General features: G+C 41.7%; 1 protein-coding gene across 6 annotated transcripts in view; it reads left to right on the top strand.

Moving 5' to 3' along the window:
• The window catches only part of nolc1 (nucleolar and coiled-body phosphoprotein 1), a 39112-nt gene extending 15289 nt beyond the window's left edge, over positions 1 to 23823 (top strand). Inside the window, exons 4-14 of one of the 6 annotated variants that reach the window (XM_072282854.1) lie at positions 1124 to 1248; positions 2411 to 2561; positions 2808 to 2920; positions 5611 to 5782; positions 8017 to 8334; positions 12661 to 12765; positions 13672 to 14397; positions 19393 to 19499; positions 19685 to 19717; positions 21265 to 21351; positions 23249 to 23823. In XM_072282854.1, the coding sequence (XP_072138955.1) occupies positions 1124 to 1248; positions 2411 to 2561; positions 2808 to 2920; positions 5611 to 5782; positions 8017 to 8334; positions 12661 to 12765; positions 13672 to 14397; positions 19393 to 19499; positions 19685 to 19717; positions 21265 to 21351; positions 23249 to 23407 (2096 nt within the window). In that variant the 3' untranslated portion in view covers positions 23408 to 23823. Of the gene's footprint in view, positions 1 to 1123; positions 1249 to 2410; positions 2562 to 2807; positions 2921 to 5607; positions 5783 to 8016; positions 8335 to 12660; positions 12766 to 13671; positions 14398 to 19392; positions 19500 to 19682; positions 19718 to 21264; positions 21353 to 23248 lie in introns of those variants that run through there. The other 5 variants (XM_072282853.1, XM_072282856.1, XM_072282855.1 and 2 more) reach the window with 5 other exon arrangements.
• Positions 23824 to 24904: the final 1081 nt, after the last annotated feature.

Raw genomic sequence — 24904 nt, 5'->3', positions numbered from 1 at the left:
ACGAGCTTGTATTACATAAATTTTTTTTGCAGTGGCAGTATTGTGTAGAGACAAAAAATATTATAAATTACAAAATATAAATAGTGCTGAAAAGGAATAAAGGAGCTCTCGGGTTCATGGACTGTTCTTCAGAAATCTGATGGTAGGAGGGAGAAGGCCATTTCTGAAACTGAGCGCAGGTCTTTGAGCTCTTGAAGCAGCTCCTCAATGATAGTAACAAGAGGACATGTCTTGGATGGCGAGGGTCCTCAATAATAGGTGCTGCCTTCTTGAAGCAATACCTCATGATTTCTTCAGTGGTGGGGAGTTGGTTGAGTCTACTGCCCTCTACAGCCTCTTGTGATCCTGTGCATTGGAGCCTCTGGGATAGGGGTCAGAAATCCCTGAATTTTAGATCTTGTTAATGAGATGATTATGTTGAACAAGGTTCCATTCAATAGTGTGTCTAATAGCATCAGTACAAAAAGGTAACGGGTAAATTATCTGACTGCAACTGGCACCAGTAGAGCATAGCAGCTGGCATAGTAACATAGCGTTTGGCATAATACTTTATAGCACCGGCTGTAGGATTGGAGTTCAATTCCCACCATCATCTGCAATAAGTTTGTACATTCTACCCATGACTGCATGAATTTCCTCTGGTTGCTCCAGTTTCTTCCCACATTCTAAACATGTACAGGTTAAGTTTATTTAATTATGGACATGCTACTTTGGCACAAGAGCCTTGGCAATACTTGCGTGCTGCCCCCGGCACATTCTCAACAAAAACAGCACATTTCACTGTATGTTTCAATGTACATGTGACAATTAAAGCTAATCTTTCATCTTTTAAAATTGTTGCAAATTGAACAATTTTTAACCACAGGGTTCTGCAGATGTGGGAAATCCAGAGTAACACACACAAAATGCTAGAGGAACTCAGCAGCTTCTGTGCAGAGGAATAAACAATCAACATATTGAGCTGAAATGTTGACTATTTATTCCTTTCTGTAGATTCTGACTGACCTGCTGTGTTCCTTTAGCACTCTGCAAGGAACTATTTTTGGTGGATACACAAATATGATGCAATAAATCTGTGGTGAAACATCACCAGCTTGACACTGCTGTTGTGTTATTTATATAGTGAGCAAACCACCAACCTCTGCTGTAAGCAAACCCGCTGCCAAAAATGTTGTGACAAAGAAGAAAAGCAGTAGCAGTGAAGATTCAAGTTCTTCAGATTCAGAGGAAGAAATGAAGCCAGCGCAGGTGAGGACTCAAAACTGTCTCCTTATGTGATGGTCCTGCCTCAGAGTTGGCAATGTTTGATTGCTGGTTCTAAATAAGATTAGTGCTACAATGGAATTTGACTTGTCTGAAATTACGCACTGGAGTAAAGGATTGGGATCACAAGAGTCAGTGTGTTTCATTATCTTGATGAGCTGGATGTTTGGTATAATACGAGTGTGCAAGTGCTGTTGAGTTATTAATTTAGTAATTGTTATAAGATGCTTTGCTGAGGTCATAAAGAAATGGAGAATGGCTAGCAGTGATGTAGGGGGTCCCTGGTTCCAGTGCTGTCCTCATCTGATGTCTCCAATTTAGTCAGCGTGGGTCAGTGCAACCACACGAAGTGGAGGAAGAGCATTGGGAATGGTTTTGAAAAACTTGTTAACATCCTCAGAATAGAGGAATGTCAGAGATGAGGAGGAATATCTTTAGCCAGAGGGTGGTGAATCTGTAGAATTCATTGCACAGAAGACTGTGGATGCTAAGTCATTGGATATATCTAAAGTGGAAGGTAATTTCAGACACAAGGACAACTTGGCACTGTACTACAGAGGCAGAATGAGGACCTTGAACCACACCAGGGGCACAGTAGAAAAGATGGAGGACCTTCATTGCTGCCCTACGTGCTAGCGGCATAACAGACAGTAAATAAAAGTGGAGGTTGATAGGTTCTTGGTTAGTAAGGACGTCAAAGGTTACAGGAAAAGGCAGAAGAATGGGGTTGAGAGAGAAAAAAGTAGCCATGATCGAATGGTGGAGCAGATTTGATAGGACAAACTCCTGTGTTTAACTGAAGAAGTGATCCTATCCCATTTATGGGAAGAGTGTATCAGTATCCACAAAACAAATTGGAATCAAGTCACCCTGGATCTTGAGAGGTTGCTTAAGAAACCTTTGGTTAACACTGATGATAATTATTTTAACATTGATGTATATTGTGGCAATTGCTAGATTGTATTTAGTGTTTCTTGGTCTGGGCCAACTTGACTTTTTCCTTTAAGCAAAACTTGAAAAAAAAACATTGTCTTGCATATTTTCTTTTCTAGATCTGTCAGAATTATTTAGAGAGTTTATTAAGCTGGTTCCTTTCAAAGATTTGTTTTAACCTTATTTTATCTTTTGCATTCTTCTGCTTCATCAGAAGGCTGTCACTGTTAAAAGTGCGACCCCTGCAAATAAAGCAGCTCCAGCAAGCAAACCTGCTGCCAGGAAGAAAGATGTAAGCTCTAGCAGTGAAGATTCGGACAGCTCAGAGGATGAGAAACCTGCTGCAAAAGCTTCTGTGAAACCAGGTAAAGCCAAACTGTGGTAACCATAACCATTACCGAGCTAGCTGCCTATGGCTGGCAGAGGAGTTAGGCAGTTAAATAAAATAGGTTAAACTAAGTCTGCCCACAATCCCTGGATTCATGTTTGTCTTGTGTATATCCAGCACTGTAGAGCTTAAGGTGTCTTAGTAATGTAATCGGAATTGTTTCCTCTAAGTTGTAATGTCTTCCTGATGTGCTTCAGTAAACTGAGCTCTGTTTTGTTTTCAGGGATCCCTCCAAAAGCTGTCACTAAAGCAGCCGATGAGAGTAGTGAAGATGATTCCAGTGATGACTCGAGTGACTCTGACTCAGCTGCAAATAAACCACTAGTGTCTGCACAAGTACATATTTTAATTTTCTCTGATCGGTGGCATAGATAAACATTCATCCTTAGTGTAAGGCTTTTAACAAGCCTGCCTTGCAATGTTTCTTAGAGTCCATAGTGCAACCACACAGTCAAGTATCTTGCTTGCATCTGTTCCACTCTCTCTTTATGCCTGTCATGTCTGAAGTCTACTTAAAGTCATCTTGTACTAGGATAGTTCATGTTCTTCCAGTGACTGGGTTTCCTCCAGGTGATTCGGTTTCCTCCCACATTCCAAAGATGAGCAAAGATAAGTGTGTTGTGTCTAACCAATCTTATAGTTTTTTTTTTGAGGATATTACCAGGAAAGTTGATGAAGGCAAGGCAGTGATTGTTGCCTGTGCATACTTTAGCAAGGCCTTTGACAATGTCCTGCATAGTAGTTTGGTCCAGAAGGTCAGTGTCTTAGCATTCAAGATGAGGTAGTAAATTGGATTAGACATTGGCTTCACTGGAGAAGCCAGAGAGTGGTAGTAGATGGTTGCCTCTCTGACTGCAGGCCTGTGACTAGTGGAGTACAGGGATCGGTGCTGGGTCAGTTATTTGTCATCAATATCAATGATCTGCATGATAATGTGGTAAACTGGATCAGCAAATTTTGGGGGTGTAGTGGACAGTGAGGAAGACTATCATGGCTTGTGGGATCTGTACCAGCTGGAAAATTGGGCTGAAAAATGGCAGATGGAATTTAATGCAGACACATGTAAGGTGTTGCACTTTGGGAGGACCAACCAGGGTAGGTCTTACACAGTGAATGGTAGGGCATTGAGGATTCCGGTAGAACAGAGGGATCTGGGAATACAAATCCATAATTCCTAGAAAGTGAAGTCACGGGTAGATAGGGTTGTAAAGCAAGCTTTTGGCACATTGGCCTCCTTAAAACAATTTATTTAGTAAAGGAGTTAGGATGTTTTGTTGAAATCACGTAAGACATTGGTGAGGCCTAATTTGGAGTATTGAGTGCAGTTTTGGTCACCTACCTGCAGGAAAGAAGTACATAAGATTGAAAGAGTGCAAATTTTATCAAATTTGGAATAAATGGATTGAATTCATAACCCCAAAGTGAGCAGACTTTAGATGACTCTCCTAATGGTTTGTACTGCTTTCCTCATCAACATAGTAAGTGTTAACGTAAGCACCCTGAGTTTGAATGTTTACTGTTCTTTTTTGAAAAATGGGGAATTAACAAAAGTAAAGGAAAAGATTTGGGAAAGGAAAAAAATGATAAAATGAAGTAAATAAGTACATAGGGATTGGATAAGTATGTTTGTGGGTAGGAACAAACTCGAACAAATTAAGATATAAACACCCTACAATGGAAGTTACATAGGGCTACATACAATATTTTGGACCAGAAAGAAATGGACCAGAAGAGATGCATGGAAATTATTATTCAACCACTGTTATTACTAATTTTTTTAACAGCCATTATCATTACTTAGTCTAATAGAGTGGAATTACAACTGCACATAATTAGCTATTTAAGCGCCTAATTACTTTTTATGTCATCTCAATGTGTATTTGTGAATGTATAAATAATTATAGATTTATACGTATATAAAAATGGAAAAGGTTATACATGTAAAAAAAAGTTTGTATAATACTTGCAAACACCTTATCCAAATAAAAATAAAATTTAAAAAAAAATTGAAAGAGTGCAGAGAAAGTATACAAGGATGCTGCCTGGACTTGAGTTATAGCAAAGGTTGAGTAGAGTAGGACTTTATTCCTTGGAAGTAAAAAATTTGAAGGATATGGATAGGGTAAATGCGAGCAGACTTGCCACTAAGGTTGGATGAAACTGCAAATGGATGTCATGAGTTAAGGGTGAAGGGTGAAATGCTTCAGGGGAACATGAGGGGTGGGGGGGGTCTCTTCACTTAGAGGGTGATGAGAGTGTAGAACAAGCTGCCAGTGCAAATAGTGGGTGTGGGGTTCAATTTTAACATTTAAGAGAAATTTGGGTGGGTACATGTATGGAAGGCTATAGTCTGTGTGGAAGTTGATGGAGCTAGGCAGGTTAATGGCTCGTCACAGATGAGATAGGCTGAAGATCCTGTTTCTGTGTGTCGTGTTCTATGACTATAATCCTACTGCATTGGCAGTCATTTCATTCACATCCATTCTTATCAGAATACCTCAATTCAGAATACCTCAATTCTACACATACTCTTCTATCGCTGAGGAAAACAGAACCTGCTTCTGTATATCAGTTGTGCCTTTTCATAACAAAAGAATTCCCTGCTTTTATTTTGGTTAGATTATATTTTACAGCCTTTCTCTGGTCCTAACAGTAATCCATCTGAGCCTGAGCAAGTGATCTGCAAGGCTTGTATAAAGGCACTTTTGTTCAGGGGCTCCATGCAGGAGGTGAGGGAGCATAATATTCTAAGATTTTTGTCTGTGGACGTAGTGTACACGGTGCTGACAATCAAATCATAAGTAAACATTTAGCCCTGAGATGTGTAGAACTTGAAGTTAATAGCATTCCTATGATTTGTTCTTCTTTATCCTTATTGGCAATGTTTGCAAAGATTTGTCTGTTTACTGTTAATTATTTGGGTGGATTTACAATGCTATAGGAATACTGGTATGATGTGAAAATCTTCTGGTTACAGGCACTTGTTCTTTTTCATGTATTGATAAATTATCTCATATTAACAGAAGATCATGCAAAAGAAAGCTCAGCCAACCAAGTCTCCTATTGGAAAGGCACCAAATCCAAAATCCGCAATCCCAGCTAAACCAGTGGCAGCCACAACAAAGGAGAGTTCAAGCAGTGAAGAGTCTGACAGTTCAGATGATGAGCCACCTACTGCAAAAACTAAAGCACAACAAGGTGAAGAAAGTGGTTCAGTACAATCATGTCTATACCAGAGTACAGTTTGTTTATACAATAGATAACATTGGGCATATGGAGAATGACTTAATCTAGTTAGCGATAAGTTCATAATCAGTGTTAAATCTCAAGCTTTATGATGAAGTAACCTGTACATGAATTGAAAAGAATCTTAGAACAGTACAGCACGGGAGCAACCACAATGTAGCATCAGGCTAATCTAATAGAAACATAGAAAATAGGTGCAGGAGTAGGCCATTCGGCCCTTTGAGCCTGCACCACCATTCAGTATGATCATGGCCGATCATTCAACTCAGAACCCTGTACCTGCCTTCTCTCCATACCCCCTGATCCCTTTAGCCACAAGAGCCATATCTAACTTCCTCTTAAATATAGCCAATGAACTGGCCTCAACTGTTTCCAGTGGCAGAAAACTCCACAGATTCACCACTCTCTGTGTGAAGAAGTTTTTCTTCATCTCGGTCCTAAAGGGCTTCCCCTTTATCCTCAAACTGTGACCCCTTGTTCTGGACTTCCCCAACATCGGGGACAATCTTCCTACATCTAGCCTGTCCACTCCCTTTAGAATCTTATACGTTTCAATCAGATCCCCCCTCAATCTTCTAAATTCCAGAGAGTATAAGCCTAGTCGAACCAGTCTTTCATCAGTTTTTCATCATATGAAAGTCCTGCCATCCCAGGAATCAATCTGGTGAACCTTCTTTGTACTCCCTCTATGGCAAGAATGTCTTTCCTCAGATTAGGGGACCAAAACTGCACACAATACTCCAGGTGTGGTCTCACCAAGGCCTTGTACAACTGCAGTGGTACCTCCCTGCTCCTGTACTCGAATCCTCTTGCTATGAGTGCCAGCATACTATTCGCCTTTTTCACCTCCTGCTGTACCTGCATGCCCACTTTCAATGACTGGTGTACAATGACACCCAGGTCTCGTTGCACCTCCCCTTTTCCTAATTGCCACCATTCAGATAATAATCCCTTCTGCCAACACAGTGTCTGTATGCTTTTATCTCCTGCACTTTCATGTGCATGTGTAAGGGCCTCAGCACCACTATATTGTTTGCCTCCAAAACAACTTGCCGGTATATCTTGAATTTGCCCGCTCCCACCCTAAATTTATTGTATGACTCCACTATGGACTTTCCCAAGCCCAGCTGTGAAAAGAGGAGCGTTAGGCGTGGTGCTAGTTAGTACCATCCTGTACCAGTGTTACAGAAATGCCAGCAGAAGCTCTAGAGGCTTCCTCCTCGGGAGCGGAAGGATCTTCAATGATGGTCTACACCTAGGGGCAACTTGAAAGACTAACCCAAGAACAGAGGACTCTGGTGAGTTTCTGTCAGCAACCTATGCCCCAATAAGAAGGAGAAGACCTTAAATATACTATATGCTCTCGGTATAAGACATTTAAGCCCTGGGAAAAAGATAACAAGTGCAACACTTGACATTGGGCTGGGTTAATCTCCAGCTGGTATTTATTTGTCCATATCTGCAACTGATCTATAATCCTGCACTGTATCCTTAGGCAATCTTCTAAGTTATCTTTGAATTGTCTGCATACTTACCCACCCATCTACATTTCATTCAGGTCATTTATATACTGTTTCACAAACAACAGAAGTCCTAATACAGATCTCTGCAAATCGCAAGTCACAGACTTCCAGGCAGAATAGGTTCCATTGACTACTACCCCGTGACATGTGTGGGCAAGCCGTATCTGAATACAAATGCCCAATTCACCCTGGATTTCATGCACCTTAATCTCTGGGTGATCCTCCTAGTAGGGACCTTGTCAAGTTCTTCTTTAGCCCATATGGGGGCATAGACTGCAGATAGCAGTTCACCAGAGTCCTCTGTCCTTGGCCTATAGAAGGTTGATCAGTCCTGTGGCTTCAGTTTTCACCACATCACTTCATACACCTTCCGGGTGAATATTCTTCCTCTCCCAGGAATGTGGTCTATGGAGCTCTGTTGATGTTTCTGTAGCTCTGGGTTTTTACAAGATGGGTTGCTAACTCCATGCCTAGGTCACCTCCTTTCACAGTCGAGCTTGGGACCATCCATAGTGGAGTTGCCTGGTCAAGTGCCCTTCTAAAATCCTTGTGGACAATGTTTACAGCTGTACTGTCATAAGTCACCAATGTTGGAGGGAAAAGAAGGAGTAAGTGTCTGAAAGCAATATTGTAAGGTTTTGGTATTGGTCTTTTCCCTATTAGGTTCCTACAGTGCAGTACCACCTCCCAAAGATCAGAATGTGAAGGCAGGTGCAGCCAAGAAGGTATTAGGAAAGGATGTGGCCAAAAAGAAACCAACAACAGAGGCAACCAAGAAAGTGGCAGCTAAGGGAGATGCCAAAAAGGCGCCGACTAAGGTTGCGTCCAAGAAGGCACTGGCTAAGGATAGAGCCAAAAAGACACCAGCAAAAGAGGCGACCAAGAAGACACCATCTGCAGGTGTGACCAAAATGGAAATCAGTGAATCATCGGATGATAGCTCAGACAGCAGTGATGAAGAGACACCCATGAAACCTGCCAGTAAGTGTCAGGCTAAATTGGTAAATAGTGTAGATTATAAACTCTGATTTTATTTGTAATGCTATCGTTTCAACTTTCTCCTGATTTTTTTTTCTTTGAGATTGTTGTCCACCTTGTTAGTGGTCCTCTGTGAAATCTTTATCTCTTAAAGTAATCTCACACCAGTTTCTCTTTTGTTAATGTTCCCCCCAAAAGCTGTTAAGTATGGGTTCTCAAGCACAATAACATCTGCCAATGCTTTGAGTCCTGATAAAGGGTCTCGGCCTGAAAGATCGACTCCATACATGCTGCCTGGCCTGCTGAGTTTCTTCAGCATTTTGAGTGTTGCTAAGTATGTGTTTTGCTGTGGGGAAAGAATGGGGTATGCATGTTCTGAGAATGTGACTAATCTGTTTATTTGCCTGTTAGTGAGCCACCTTGTTCTTTAGAGTAGTACGGCGTGAAAACAGGCCCTTTGGCCCAACCAGTCCATTCCAACCACAGCATCGTCTCTGCCAGTGTTTCCTATGTTCAGCCCATAACCCTCCAACTCCCTCCCCTCCATGTACTTATCCAAATGCTTAAGTGTTGCATTTGTACCCATCTCTCCTCTTTTTTTTACAGTTCTTCTAAAACTGAAGCATATGACCTTGGTATTCTCTAAATACTGGGGTATAGTAAAGGTCTAGGCTGCAGGAATTGTGAGGGAGTGTTGCTTTTCAGTCGAGACGTTGCCAAGGTTCAGTTTGCTCCATCAGGTTGTTGTGAAATGTTCATAATATCATTTCAAAGGAAATAATAGGGGCTACAGTTTTAAGAAAGGAGATGCTGCCATTGGAGAGGGCCTAGGGGAAGTATCCAATAATGATTCTCGGAATGAATGGGTTAATGTAATAGGAGTGTTCGATAGATCTGAGCCTGTAGTCTCTGGAGTTTAGAAGAATGAGGAAGAATCTGGTTGAAACCTACTGAATATTGAAAGCCTAGCTAGAGTGGACATGGAGAGGTTGTTTTTAATAATGGGAAAGCTTTGGATCAGAAGACATATAATAGAAGGCCATGCAGGAGGAACTTCTTCAGTCAGAGGGTGGTGAATCTATGGAATTGATTGCCACAGTTGGCTTTGGAGGCCAAGTCATTGAGTATGTTTAAAGCAGAGGTTGATAGGTTCTTGATTAGTAAGGGTGTGAAATGTTACAGGGAGATTGGGGTTCAGAGGGAAAATAAATCAGCCATGAGCAGACTCGATGGGCCTGTGTCTTATGGGAATAATGAGAGTCAGTTATCCTAAATGGTTATCCTTCATTCAAAAAAAACATTAATCAGGTCATTGTGGGAATTTGTGCAGAGCTTGCTTGGCAGTCATGTTTTGCATATTATGACTAAGTGCACTTCAGAAAATACTTCAGTTGTAAAGTTTTTGAGCTCTGTGAAAGGTGTTGCTCATGTGTTAAATTCATTATACACATTTATCAGCAAGCTGGTTGATGACTGTATACCAAAGAACAGCGGTCCCCAACCACCGGGCCGCAAAGCATGTGCTACCGGGCCGCGAGGAAACGATATGAGTCAGCTGCAGCTTTCCTCATTCCTTGCCACGCCTTGTTGAGCTTGAACATAGGGTTGCTAACTGTCCCGTATTAGCCGGGACATCCCATATATTGGGCTAAATTGATTTGTCCCATACGGGACCACCCTTGTCCTGTATTTCCCCCCCACTAAGGTAGAGCATTCCTATGAAACCTTCCGTGCCGAGATGGTTTAAAGCAAAGAAGCAATTACCATTAATTTATATGGGAAAAATTTTTGAGCGTTCCCAGACCCAAAAAATAACCTACCAAATCATACCAAGTAACACATAAAACCTAAAATAACACTAACATATAATAAAAGCAGGAATGATATGATAAATACACAGCCTATATAAAATAGCAATAATGTATGTACAGTATAGTCAGGAAGATTAAGCCAAAACCAATTTGTGGGGGGTGGAAATCGGCACATAGGCTCATGCGCGCACAGGTGCCCGCACAAGGCTTCATGGTCATGGTAGTCTTTCTCGGGGTAAACACAAGTGTCCTGGATTTGACTGCTAATTTTGTCCCTTATTTGGGAGTGAGAAAGTTGGCAACCTTAACTGTAAAAGTCATGTTGAGGTGAGTTTAACCCTAACCACCCCGCCCCCCCCCACCAGGTCGGTCAGTCCGCAAGAATATTGTCAATATTAAACCAGTCCGCAGTGCAAAAAAAGGCTGGGGACCCCTGCCAAAGAGAGCAATCCAGGTGTTCCTAAATGGAAACCGTGGCTGGACCGGGAGAACTACTCCCTACTGAAGTCTAGACAGCAGCATCCAAATCTGGTGACCCTGACCCTCGATGAAGATATAATGGATACCATGGTTGAGTCCCAGACCAACTGTTGGTTGTGGCAGGGCTTACATACTGTAACAGCCTACAAGCCTTCTCAATGAGCTTAAGACAATTTCTGCAGGTTTTGTATGGAAGGGGGTTGGAATATCACCACACACTCCAACCACCTCCAGTGCACCTGTACCCGCAGACATTGTTGCAGTTTCCTAGAAGGCAACTGTCCTGGCCATGTCCTTAGATCCTATGCGATAAGCTGGGGGCTATTTGCAGATATTTTTAGCCTCTCCCTGTTTCAGTCTAATACATTATCCTGAAGTAAGCTGGCTTCATGTAGTTGGCAGACTTCAGACATCAGAGGTACTTCCAGGTCCATAAGTAAATGAGGCTCCCACCTGCTTTAAGAAGACCTCTATCATCCCAGTACCTTGGGAAAGCATGATAATGTGCCTTAATGATTACTTCCCAATAGCTCTCACATCCACCATCATTAAGTACTCCGAGAAGCTGGTCTTGGGACTTGTTAACTCCAGCCTGTAAGGCAATCTCAAGCCACTTCAATTTGCTTACCATGAATGCCATCTCCCTGGTCTATACTCATCTCTAGAGGATCTGAACAGTAAAGACACCTGTGTTGAACTATTGTTTGTAGATTGCATATTGGCCTTCAGTCCCATTCTGATATGTCTATCCACGGCCTCCTCTACTGTAAAGATGAAGCCACACTCAGGTTGGAGGAACAACATCTTATATTCCGTCTGGGTAGCCTCTAACCTGCTCTTATCAGATAGTATTGAAGCAAAAACAACTTGTATTAACTCGGTATGTGTATAGTATAAAGATCAAAGAGATCTGTGATGGTCGAGCACTCCTTACTGCAAGCTATGTACCAGAATTAGAATATGTTTAAAACTTGCAGATTGTGAATGTTAGGACACTTAACATTTCTGTTTTGTTTGAAGCAGACTGGTAACTGGGGACAGAAGAAGTGCATTATTGAACAGCCTACCAAGAAGTGTGATTCTTGGTTTACATAAATTAAGGGCCAAATGTAGATTAAGAGAGGGAGAATTATGGAGGAGTTAAGACTTACCAAATTGTCATGTTGTTTAAACAAAAGACATTGGTAACAGAATGCAAGATGATTAAGGAGATCCCACTTAAGGAGTTGTTCAGTCTGTGAGATCAATTCAATCTGCTAAAGAAATGTTTGTTTATTTAGAGATAAGTGCAGAACAGGCCTTTCTGGCCCAACAAACTGCACTGCCCAGGAACCCACCTATTTAACCCTAGCCTAATTGCAGAACAATTTACAGTGACCAGTTAACCTACTAACCTGTATGGCTTTGGACTGTCAGAGGAAACTGGAGCATCCAGAGAACTCCCAAATGGCTCACAAGGAGGAATGTACAAGCTCCTTGCAGACACTGGAATTGGACTCTAAAATCGAACACCCCAAGCAGTAATAGCATCATGCTAGCCACTACATTAACTGTAGCACCCATGTATTTAGGGTTAAACCATGAAATTAAGTTACAAGCTGTAAGGTGACTCACAAGATAGGAGATAAAAGGTGTATTAGCATATGGAAGCAGGTGAGAGAGAGCACAAGTAACAGGACAGGGCAGGGGAAAAATAGATTGCATCACAGTCTCCAAGGGGATCTTGTACATCATGGTTTCAAGAAACAGATTAAGATTTCAATTATTTAATCAGCTGTGGTTATAATTTGGATACTGATGGTATTTTTGTTGTCACAAATAAATTCTTTGAATTGGATTAAAATAAGAATCTTGAAAATACAAAAGCCTGCAACTGGCAAAGTGACAAGTCTTATAGTTGATATATTCTAAATAAGTTCCGTGTGCTGGATGAACTGTCTACTCTGGACCTTACAGTACTCTATCCTATCTGTCATGCCATGTTTTAGAACATGAAATTTAAAAATTGCACTCTGACTCTCCGCTTTCCTCCTAACAGCAACAATTGCACAGGCAAAAACCAGTCAGGTGCCAGCCAAGAAAGCCGCTGCTGCTCAGAAACCTACAGCCAAGAAGGCTTCTTCCAGCTCAGATAGTGAGTCCGGTAAGAGAATGTGGAAAATCTGTTCTCCCAAAGGGTGAGGAGGTGCAAGTCATCGTTGTTTCTGGTATGCAAATGCTCCCTTTGGGAAATGAATCAGTTTGGAAAAGAGCTTGCTGGCAACACTTGTAGCTTATACAGCACCTAACCCTTCTCCAACCACCCCAACATTCGAGTTAAATGTTCCTTGTTGGGGTTTAAACTGTGGTTTCTGTCCACTGTGCAAAAAGTAGCTCATTTGAATAAGGAGGACAGCCACAAGGGAGAGGGTCATATTTCTTTAATTAGTTGAGTTGATTTTAATCTCTAATTTCCACATTTTATGTTATTCAGCTGACATATAGTAGCTTTTGATTGCCATGGACATTAAGAAACTTTTACTAGCTATCAGTACATTTAGTCCTCTCATGGGCAGAGCTTGTCTTGCCATTTTGCTTGGGGAGGCACTAGGCAACAGCTGGGCGGCAGCAGATCACCAGGGGGATATCCATAGTTCATATTTCTGTCAATGGCAAACTGCTGGTAAGAAGTTCTTTTCTTTGTGGGTGTTAGTGTTGGCTTGCTACTCATACTATAGTCTTTTGATTCAGTAGGTTGTGGGTTCAAGCTATTCTCTAAACAGTGTATGATTTCATTTGATGGTAAAGTGCTTTTCTTAATGCACTGTGTAATGATTTGATCTGTGTGACAGTTTGCAAGACAAGCCTTAGACCTCTATATTAGTTACAACAAGAAACTAGTTCCAATTGTGAGTGAAGATCTGGTTTTGCTGCATGACTGACAGAACACAGCAGGAGGAAAATAGATTGACTTTTAACACTTTTTGGTTCAGAGTTAGGCAGCTGATGTTGAATGTGATTATATGTCTTTGTTACTGAAAGAATAATAATAGCAATCTCTAATGTTTAGACTCTGATAGTTCTGAAGAGGAGGCCAAGTCAAATCCTGCATTGAAAACTGCCGCAAACCCCCTGCAGAAAACAGCCGCAGCCCAAGCGAAGAAACCAGAGAGCAGCTCGGACTCTGACTCGGACAGTTCCAGTGATTCTGATGAGAAGAGCAGGGCTGCTGCAGCCACCAAACCAGCTGGCAAAGCCAGTGCTGCACCTGGGAAACCAATGAAGCAACTCGCTTCAGCAACTAAGGTGGCTGCAGCGGCTGAAGAAAGCAGTTCAGATTCAGAAGACTCCAGCAGCGAGGAAGAGGCTAAAACTCCAGCTAAAACTTCAATCCCCGTGACAGCCAAATCTGCAGCTGTGACAGCAAAAAGCAATTCACTGGCAGTGGCAGGAAAAGCCAAACCCTCGGCGGTGAAGAAAGATGAAAGTAGCAGTTCTGAAGAAACTTCCAGTGATGATGAGCCTCAGTCAAAATCACCAGCGGCCCAAGTAAAACAAGTAAAAGCCACTTCTACTCCATTGGCTGCAAACTCTGCAGCCAAGAAAGCTGAAAGCAGCAGCAGCAGCAGCTCGGATAGTTCTGAGTCAGATTCAGAGGAAGAGAAGCCAAAAGGCAGGCCAACTGTTCCGAATGATGTGAAAACACCCACCATAGTCCCTGCAAAGAAGACGGCAGAGACCAGCTCTGAAGAAGACTCTTCTGACGAGGAGGAGGAGAATACCAAGTCAGTAAATGGTAAGCTTTATACCTGTATAGTTTTTTTTTATCAGTTGGGTAAAATGGAAAGTTGGTGCTTGAAACGGCAAGGTGAAGCTGGGGCACAAAATCTGGCTTTGCTCCATTTGAAAGTTCAGTAAATTCATTGTCAAAGTACATATGTCACAATACACAAACCTGTGATTCATTTTTTTGCAGGCATAATCAGTAAGTACAAAGAGACGCAATAGAATCAATGAAAGATCACACCCAACATACGGACAAATAATCATGCAAAAGACAACAAACTGTAGGCTCTTCTGTTCAAGGGCATTGGTGTTCCCATAATACAACCAGTCAATGTACTCTCCACTATGCATTTTTTTAGATTATGAGAACACTCAGTCCTCTTTTATTGTCATTTAGAAATGCATACATGCATTAAGAAATGATACAATGTTTCTCCTGAGTGATATCACAGAAAACAGGACAAACCAAAGACTGACACTGACAGAACCACATAATTATAACATATAGTTACAGCAGTGCAAAACAATACCATAATTTGATGAAGAACAAACCATGGGCACGGTAAAAATAGTCTCTAAGTCCCCGAGTCGATCGACTCCCGAGTCCCTGATAGCAGGCGACAAAACGGAGAAACTCCCTGCCATAAACCTCCAGGCACCGTCAACTTGCCGATGCCTTGGAAGCAGCCGACACTGAGTGAGCCCGTCCGTCCAAAAACTTCGAGCCTCCGACCAGCCGCTCCAATGCAGCCTGCCGGGGGGCCTTCTGCTCCGGAGATTCGGGTTACCACACAGTAGCAGTGGCAGCGAAGCGGGCGTTTCATAAGTTTCCCAGGTGTTGTTCTGTACTCTCACATCTGTCTCCATCAAATCAGAGTTGTGCACGGTCCCCTACTTGACAGATAACAGATATTCATCACCGGAGAGGCCGCGCACACTGCTGTCGCGTCACCATCTTAAGCATCATTTACAGAAGTTTGTCAGAGTTTGAGATGACACGCAGAATCTTCTGAGAAAGTAGATGCACTGTTGTGCTTCCTTTGTAATGCTCTACATGCTGGACCCAGAGCAGATCCTCTCAAATGATAACACTGAGGAATTCAGAGTTGCTGACTTCCTCCTTCTGTAGTCAATGATCAACTTCTTGACGATCTTGTCATTGAGTGAGAGGTTACTGTTGTGACACCACTTGGCCAGATTATCAACCTGCCTCCCAAATGCTGATTTGTTACCACCTTTGATTCAGCTAACAACAGAGGTGTCGTCAGCAAACTTGAATATGGCATTGGAGCTGTGCTTCACCTCAGTCATTAGTTTAAATGACTGTGGCATTTAAATGGATCAATATTGTGAGTGTGAGTAGTCTTGTTTGATTTGCCCATCTTCTCCTGTGCATGTTTTCCGGAGTTTGGTATCTAGGGAAACACAAAAACAGATCATGTTAAAGCTGCAGATTAACTACAGCTTTATGGGAGGGGCTCCCAATCTTTTTTTATGTCTAGACCCCTACCATTAACCAAGTGGTCCATGGACCCCAGGTTGGGAGCCCCTGGCTTTTGGTTCTGATCACTATATTGCTAGAGGAATTGTGTTAGGGAGTATGCAAGGGAGATTTGTGAACACACTGCTGGATCTGGAGGCTCTTTGCTACGTAGAAAGTTTAATTAAGCTGAGTTTTTTTGATCAATGGTTGCTGTAGATCACATGGGGAATCCTTTAAATTAATTAATCTAATAGGGAGCTATTGTGCTGGTGTACAAATTATTTTCTGTGCAGTTACTGACAGGGCTACAGCACTCCTTTGTGCAGTTGATTTGAGGACCTCAATTCCTTCATTCTGCTAATATTCAGTAGGTTTCAATGGGTACATTTAATGTATACAATATACATCCTGAAATTCTTTTTCTTCACAACATCCATGAAAACGAGGAGTGCCCCAAAGAATGGATGACAGTTAAATGTTAGAACCCCGATGGCCCCCCTTCCCCACCAACAAAACAGCATCTGCACCCTCCACTGAGCACTCAAGCGTGCAGCAAAGCATCAATAAAGACACAGACTTGCAGTACCCCAAAGACTACTCATTCACCCGGTAATTCAATCTCGCCCCCCTCCCTCTCCCCTCCCCCTCAGGAAAAGAGTTGTCCCCATTTCACAGCGAGAGGGGAGACATAACAAAACAACTCGGTAATTTATGGTGTTAAAGGTCTGTTACGTTGCTTTTTCCGAGCTCTTTTTTGCTGCTTTCGATCTTCCTTGTACTCCCACGTTACATCAGGCAGCAGCACTGACCTCTAATCCACCTGCCTCCAGAACCACGAAAATCCGGCACCCTGAAAGTGTGTTAGTCTTCCAGGCCGTGTCGTTGGCATATCAAAAGGTGGCCGGCGTGAGACCCTGAGAGTGGGTCCCATTTCTACAAAGAACCAAAGTTAGTGTGTAACTCCAGGTCAGGGTCTTTAAAAGAACTCTGAAAAGGAAAAATAAAGAGATATCAAAGATAGAACTCAAATTCTCTTTGTTTTCTTCAAAATTCATAAAATTGAACACCAATAGTTTTAATGCAATCCACATACAAGGACAGGAGGAGATTAAAGGGCTTTGAGCCAATCCCAGGCATATAGGACAAGCGTACGGACCACACTTCCCTCTCAGCAAATAATAAAGATGCAACAACCTTTAAAGTATTTTAGACTAGTTTCAATGTATTTACATTATTGTTTCAACTTACAGCACTTACAAATTGCAACAATAAGTACAGAATGGGGGAGGAGAACGTCAACTCAGACCATGAGTGGCCTGCGTTGGGCATTTTCATGCCTTACAAGGTGCAGATTGGAAGTTTGTGTGGGGCGCCAATCCTCGCACAGACTAGAGCAATATGTGATTAAGTGCTTTGCTCATGGGCACAAACACACTACCACAGCTGAGGCTCGAACTAGCAACCTTGAGATAACTAGACGAACGCCTTAACCACTTGGCCACGTGCCCAACACAACAGAATAGAAGTCATTGTTAATAAACTGCTGTCCCATTGTATGCAACATAGAAGATTTTTCTTGTACTGTATTTTATTATACTCTTAAAAGGATGTGATTTTTCAATTTTATTCTAAATATTCATATTACAAAGAAAACATTTCACACACATCTGCTGTCACTCCATCCTCCTGCCACCCCACTAAGAATAGGGTTCCCCTTGTCCTCACCTACCACCCCACCAGCCTCCGGGTTCAACATATAATTCTCCATAACTTCCGCCACTTCCAACGGGATCCCACCAGTAAGCGCATCTTTCTCTCCCCCCTCCTCTCTGCTTTCCGCAGGGATCGCTCCCTATGCGACTCCCTTGTCCATTCGTTCCCCCCATCCCTCCCCACTGATCTCCCTCCTGGCACTTACCCGTGTAAGCGGAACAAGTGCTACACATGCCCTTACACTTCCTCCTTTACCACCATTCAGGGCCCCAGACAGTCCTTCCAGGTGAGGCAACACTTCACCTGTGAGTTGGCAGGGGTGATATACTGCGTCCGGTGCTCCCGATGTGGGCTTCTATATATTGGCGAGACCCAATGCAGACTGGGAGATCGTTTCGCTGAACACTTACGCTCTGTCCGCCAGAGAAAGCAGGATCTTCCGGTGGCCACACATTTTAATTCCACGTCCCATTCCCATTCTGATATGTCTATCCACAGCCTCCTCTACTGTAAAGATGAAGCCACACTCTGGTTGGAGGAGCAACGCCTTATATTCCATCTGGGTAGCCTCCAACCTGATGGCATGAACATTGACTTCTCTAACTTCCACTAATGCCCCACTTCCCCTCGTACCCCATCCGATATTTATTAATATACACACATTCTTTTTCACTCTCTCCTTTTTCTCCCTCTGTCCCTGTCACTATACCCCTTGCCCATCCTCTGGGTTTTTCCCCCACTCCCTCTTTTCTTTTTCCCTAGGCCTCCTGTCCCATGATCCTCTCATATCCCTTTTGCCAATCAACTGCCCAGCTCTTGGCTCCATCCCTCCCCCTCCTGTCTTCTCCTATCATTTTGAATCTCTCCTCCCCCTCCCACTTTCAAATCTATTACTAGCTCTTCTTTCAGTTAGTCCTGACGAAGGGTCTGGGTCTGAAACATCGACTGCACCTCTTCCTATAGATGCTGCCTGGCCTGCTGCGTTCACCAGCAACTTTTATGTGTGTTGTCTAAAGTGCTGTATAGTTTTCAGGCTCTGTTTATTTAAAAAATAATCCTGCTCAGAGCAATGGTTGGTCAGCACAGCTGTAAAAATAAAATTAGAGGGAACATTGCTGGGCCAACACAGTTGGTCCAAGTGGCCCTTATTTACCACCACTAGTAGTAGTAGTAGTGTGATCATTTGAGTCAAGTGTGATGTTCTTGTGAGGGGTTGTTTATTGGTGGGTCCTCAGGTGGTTGTAAAGGCCAATCCGGGATCTACGTATTCTGGTGCATTGTGGGCATGAGTAAGTGGTGACTGTGGTTAGTGGTTAGGTCTTCTGGTTATTCAGTCCCCACTCATAGCTGCTTGTTCTTTGCAGCACAGTGGAGGTCGTTCCCATGTAGCACAGATCCCCCTTGAACAGATTTCTTCCAGGTGTATCTACTGAGTACTGAGTCTTCCGAGTGTTTAGATGTAATGTTGAATTTCTTCGAGCCAATTTTGATGTTATCTCTGAAGCATTTCCTTTCCCCAACAGGGGCTCACTGTCCTTCCTTCGACTGGAAGTAAAGGACCATTATTATGTTAACAACAGGAATTCTGCACATCAAAGTTGCTGGTGAACGCAGCAGGCCAGGCAGCATCTGTAGGAAGAGGTGCAGTCGAATGTCACTTTCTTTTTTAATAATAGTCTGACAGAAATAATGCGCTCCAGTGAGCATGTGCCATCTAAGCCAGTTGTGAATTATTGCCTCCTAGGTAAGAAACAGCTGTACATGGGTTTCTTACCTGTCTGTAATAGTTGTAATTGTATTTCTCCTCAGATACAGTAAATAGCAAAGCGAAGAAGGAAATGGCGTCTTCAGGCAATGTGAATATGGCAAGCCAGAAAGTGCGAAAAACTCCAAACACAGTTCCAAAAGCAAAAAAGGTGAGGGCATGTTGAGAATATTTCATTTTGAAATTTTTCTTTGGAAGTAAAAATAAGCTTAATATGAGTTTAAAACGTGCATGGAGATCAGATTTTGAACAAAGAGACATTTGTTCGTTTTCTATAGACGTATTGAATTGAACCTATCATTCAATATATAACGCTAATTTTATCACTGTTTTTAGAAAAACCAAACCAAGATAACGCCTGGAGCTAAGGTTGGATTCCTTATAATTATGTATTTTGCCCCATTTGTTCGAGCATTATGTTTATCTGCCTTTTTAAAGGCTTGCACTTCCACTGGACTTAAGTACCTTGACTTAAAGGCTGCATCTTTCTCATTCTTCAAGAGGACACTATGTAGTTTTGCCTGCCAGCTGGCCGTGTGCAGTTCTAGCAATGGAATAGATGGAAAATGGAAATATGCACTGTTAAATTTCCATTACCTAGTGGGGGAGGAGACAAAGAACCATAACCAACGATATCATCACTGAGTGAAATTAGCTGCGGACTGCATGTTGACACTGTCGCCTCATTGGTTTGTTCAAACGTATTCCATACCCACATTCTGCAAGGCTGTCTGCTCTAAAACATCTAACTTTTTTTGTTTTACCTCATATCCATAACATTACTTTTCTTCATGATTATTTAGGGGTTCTGTTGGGGAAATGCTCTCAGAAATATTTTGTAAAGTGGCCACTGAGTATTTTTCTGTATGCTGTCTTCTGCTGCTGTAGCCCCTCCACTTCAAAGTTCGACATGTGCATTCAGAATGCTCTTCTGCACACCACTATTGTAATGTGTGGTTACTTGAGTTACTGTAACCCTTTGTCAGCTTGAACCAGTCAGGCCATTCTCCTCTGACCTCTCATTAACAAGATATTAATGCCCATAGCACTGCTCTCTGGATGTTTTATGTTTTTTTGCATCATTCTCTGTAAACTCTCCAGACTGTCATGCTTGAAAATCCCAGGCAATCAGCAGTTTGTGATACTCAAACCACTTTTGTCTGTCACCAACGATCATGCCACAGTCAAAGTCACTTAGATCACATTTCTTTCCCATTTTGATGTTTGGCATATACAAGAGCTCTTGACCCTGTCTGCATGTTTTTGTGCATTGAATTGCTGCCACATGTTTGACTGATTAGATATTGGCATGAAAAAGCAGGTGTAGCTAATAAAGTGGCCACTGAGTGTACATTCTGCTATAACATTCGCAGATCTGAGGTTACTGTGTTATACCTTTCCCAGCTTAAACTGCATCTTCGGAGCTGATTAGTATCAAATAACAAAAAGACTCAAGTAAATGGTAACAGCTGCAATCTCTCTAGTTCCTTTTTGCAAATCAGTTGAGTATTTATAAGTGATGGATGCAGCCGTTTTGTCTTGAGTATTTGATTTCAGTATATAGATATGATTTGTCATGCATAATTTTGCGCCTATGAAAAATATTTAATGAGCAGGAACCTGCAGTGAATTATCTCTTCCTCTAACTTGCCTTGTCACATGTAGCGTTGGCTTTCCAGTAGAATGCAGTTGAGTCAAAATGTTTTGCCTTAATTTGCAGGGTTAGTGGTAAAGAATCACTACAGTGTGGCTGGTGAAAATTGCTGTCACAGTAACTGTTTAATACAGCACTAAACTGCAGCTTCTTGTGATGATGGGAAGAGTGGGTGGAAGATCCTTTTACTTACTTACCCAAAGTGTAAAATGTGTATTGTGTTAATATGCTTTGTTCCCTATTTTTCTTTTGTATAAACAAGCCTCAACCTAATACTCCTTTCCGTAGAGTAAGAGAAGATGAAGTTGAAATTGATCCACGGTTTTCAAATAACTCATTTACTGCGAAGGTAAGTTTGTACTGGGGCTGTACTTTCAAAGCTCCATATTTAAAGTTATAATTTACTGCTAGTTATAGCACTGAAGCTTGATAAGTTACGGATTACTAATCTGAAAATGCTAGCTGATTATTATCACATCAGAAATATTCAAGGTTCAAGTTTAATTTATCACATGTACATCAAAGCATGTAGCGAAATGCATAATTTGCATTAGAACTTACACACCTGAGGGTGTGCTGGGGGCAGCCCACAAGTGTCACCACACATTCCAGCACCAACATAGCAATATAGATCAAGTGTGACAGGGATGCTACCAGATTGTATTCTGCATCACTGATCTCTTTGGGAAACCCATCTGGCAGTTTTTATGTGCTGATTGTGACTGTGGTGAACTTTCTCCCTGGAATATGCCTGCAAGGCACTTGATGCCAGGACAGTTAATGGAGAAGAATAACTACCTGTCTTGTCACACCTTGTGAATGAACAGAAAAAAACAAATGAGAAACATTATCATTTTCCCCAATGAAATGCCATGTGTGGTTCAAAAATTGATATATTTGTGGAAATTTTTCAGTCGTGGCTGTGTATCATCGTTGTCTTCTGGAGTCTAGCAGAGTGAGAGGAGATTTGACAGTAAGATTCTGAGGGCCTTGAAAGAGTGGATTTGGAGGGATGTTTCCTTTTGTGTAAAAATTCAAGGATCTCTATTTGAAAATAAAGCATCGCCACCTATATTTGGAGTCTAGAAATGTCCTCCCCGAGGGTGTTGAAGCAGGGGGCAGCACTGTCACGGTAGCTTTGCACTTTACAGTGCCAGCGATTTGGGTCCTGCTGCTGTGTATATAGGGTTTTTTTTTAACATTCTCCCCATGACTGCCTGGGTTTCCTTTGGTTAGTGAGTTGTGGGCTTGTTATGTTGGCACCGGAAATATGGCGACACTTGTCTACACTTCACACATAATCAGACTGCTGGTGCAAGTGACATATTGCCATGTTTTGATGGACATGTGACTAATATATCTAATGTTTGAGCATTTTTAAAGCAGAGATGAGTAGATTCAGGGTAGGGCAGAATTGAGAGGTTGAATGGCCTACTCCTAGTCATAGTTCCTAACTACCTATACCTTTTTGGTAGATGATACGTACATCTCTTCACGTAATATCTGAAAAGGCTAGAGGCCCAGGTTACACAGGGAATTAATCACAGTGTGAAGATATGGTGATGAATGTAAGTGAGAGAATGGGGTCCTTAGATCTGCTAGCTGAGCATCCTGTGAATTTATACCTACAATTAAATTCGTTTAGTTATATCCAATTTAAAATTTGCCTGTAATTTTAGAGTGCACGCAAGTGCTGATCAACATGCCTCTGTGGGTTAGGGGCATATCAAAACATTGAAAGAAAGCTCGTGATTATTTTTAATGCTTTTTGCAAAGGGTGACTTTGTTCTGTCATTTTATCATTTCCTGTCCTGTCAGTACAGATACTGCTGTGCCTAGTGTCACTTTATGTATGTACAATCAGTCTATGGATATAAGCTAATCTCAACAGCCACAGTGTAACAGATATTTGTACATTGTTTTATATTTATTATGTTTTTTTTATGCTGCATCAGATCCAGGGTAACAATCATTTTGTTCTCCTTTATACTCGTACTGAAGAATGACAATAAACAATCTTGAATCTTTTTCTCTCCTCAATATCTAACCTTGGTATCACTGACTAAACTGTTGTGGTTTGAATAGTTTACCTGACTGCAGAGCTAATTTTATATACCTGACTGAACAGATTGTACATCAGAGAACTCTGTGAAATCTGGACAGTATCGGGCATTTGAGGATTTGAAAGTTTTTAAAAGCAGTCCTTGAATTTCTGCAGTATTTTCATTGGTCGTTTTTATTTACAGCGAGGGGCATCAGGAGACTGGGGTGAAAAGGCAAATCATGACTTAAAGTTCACAAGAGGCAAATCTTTTAGGCACGAGAAAACAAAGAAAAAACGTGGAAGCTATCGTGGTGGTTCCATCGCCATGACGGTGAACTCTATCAAATTCGACAGTGAATGAACATGAACTGTTTAATCCCAATTAGTAGTCAATTTACAGAAGTCCATTTTTTAAAAATATAAATGGTTTAACTCAGAGTGTGTAGTTTCAGTACTTTTTTATGTTTGAAATCTCTAGTGAATTCTCTGGAAATGTATCATTCTTTCCAGGCCAAGTTGATATTTAAAATAAATTGTTTTTGATTGAAATACATATTTAATGTAAAATATATCTAATGGAAAACTTGCAAATACATGCTGGAGATTTATCTTTTTTAAAAAATACTTCTGGCATTTTAGTCCAGTTTGCGTATCAGCATTTCAGTATTTGTTCTGTATGAGATTCCTTAAGAGCAACAATTGTGGATGCTTCATAAGCAGCTCATTGAATAAACCATGTGAGTTAATTTTTTTTAATAAAACTATCTTCAGTTTTCATTCTTTGATTAATGTTTTGTATGACTGCTTGCAAAATAAGAATTTCAAAAAATAACTGCACATTACTGGTCTCCCTATTATAGGAAAGGTGTCGGTTTTGGAGAGGGTACAGAAGAGGTTTACCAGGATGCTGCCTGGATTAGAGGGCATGTACCAAGACATTGGACAAATGGGTTTTCTCTGGAGCAGCAGAAGCTGAGGGGGATCGGATAGAGGTTTATAAGATTATGAGAGGCGTAGACAAGACAGTATCTCTGTCCCAGGGTCAAAATGTCCCAGAGGGAATGCGCTCAAGCTGAGGGGGTTATTAAACAAGACATGCAAGGCAAATTTTTTACAGAGTGGTGGTTGCAAGGAATGTGCTGCCTGGGGTGATGGTAGAAGCAGATCTATTCGGGACTCTTAAAAGGCATTTGGATAGGCCCTTCTGCCCCTTTGCACCACCCAGCAACTCTTCCTCCTCCCCTCTCCCCCCATTTAACCCTAACTTAATCATAGGACAATTTACAATGACTAGTTAACCTACTAACTAGGAACATTGTATCATTTCTTAATGCATGCATTACTAAATGACAATAAAAGAGGACTGTGTGTCCTCATAATCTTAAAAAAAACTGGTAGGTCTTTGGAATGTGGGAGGAAACTGGGGCACCCTGCAAAAAGTTTCCACTCAGAGTGGTTATGATCAAGAACTTACTGAGAATAGACAGTTGGACACGTACTTAGATTGCAAAGGTTTAAGTGCTTGCAAATAGGACTAACATGGCTGGGACATCTTAGTCAGCATGGACCATTTGGGTCAAAGGGCATATTTCTGTGATGTATGATTATGACTTGATTGTGGAAGCAGCCAAGGGTGGGAGGGAAAACTAAGGGTTGGAGGGCCACTGGAGAAAAGCAGTGAAGGGTATGGCATTCCACTGCAAGATTGGCCATCGAGTAACATTGGTGTGTTACCAAGCTTGTGGATAATTTCCAATTGCTTGATAATTTCAGTGCTTTGTTGGATTCTGTGCAAAGTTGCTCTAGTGAGTAACAGGTTTTCACTACACCATTAGATCTTTGGTCATTGCTGATCCTT

This window comes from Mobula birostris, chromosome 18 (genome assembly GCF_030028105.1).
Source record: "Mobula birostris isolate sMobBir1 chromosome 18, sMobBir1.hap1, whole genome shotgun sequence".
Lineage (NCBI taxonomy): Eukaryota > Metazoa > Chordata > Chondrichthyes > Myliobatiformes > Myliobatidae > Mobula > Mobula birostris.
The sequence above is the reverse complement of the archived record's forward strand: the minus strand, read 5'-3'. Positions and strand labels throughout refer to the sequence as shown.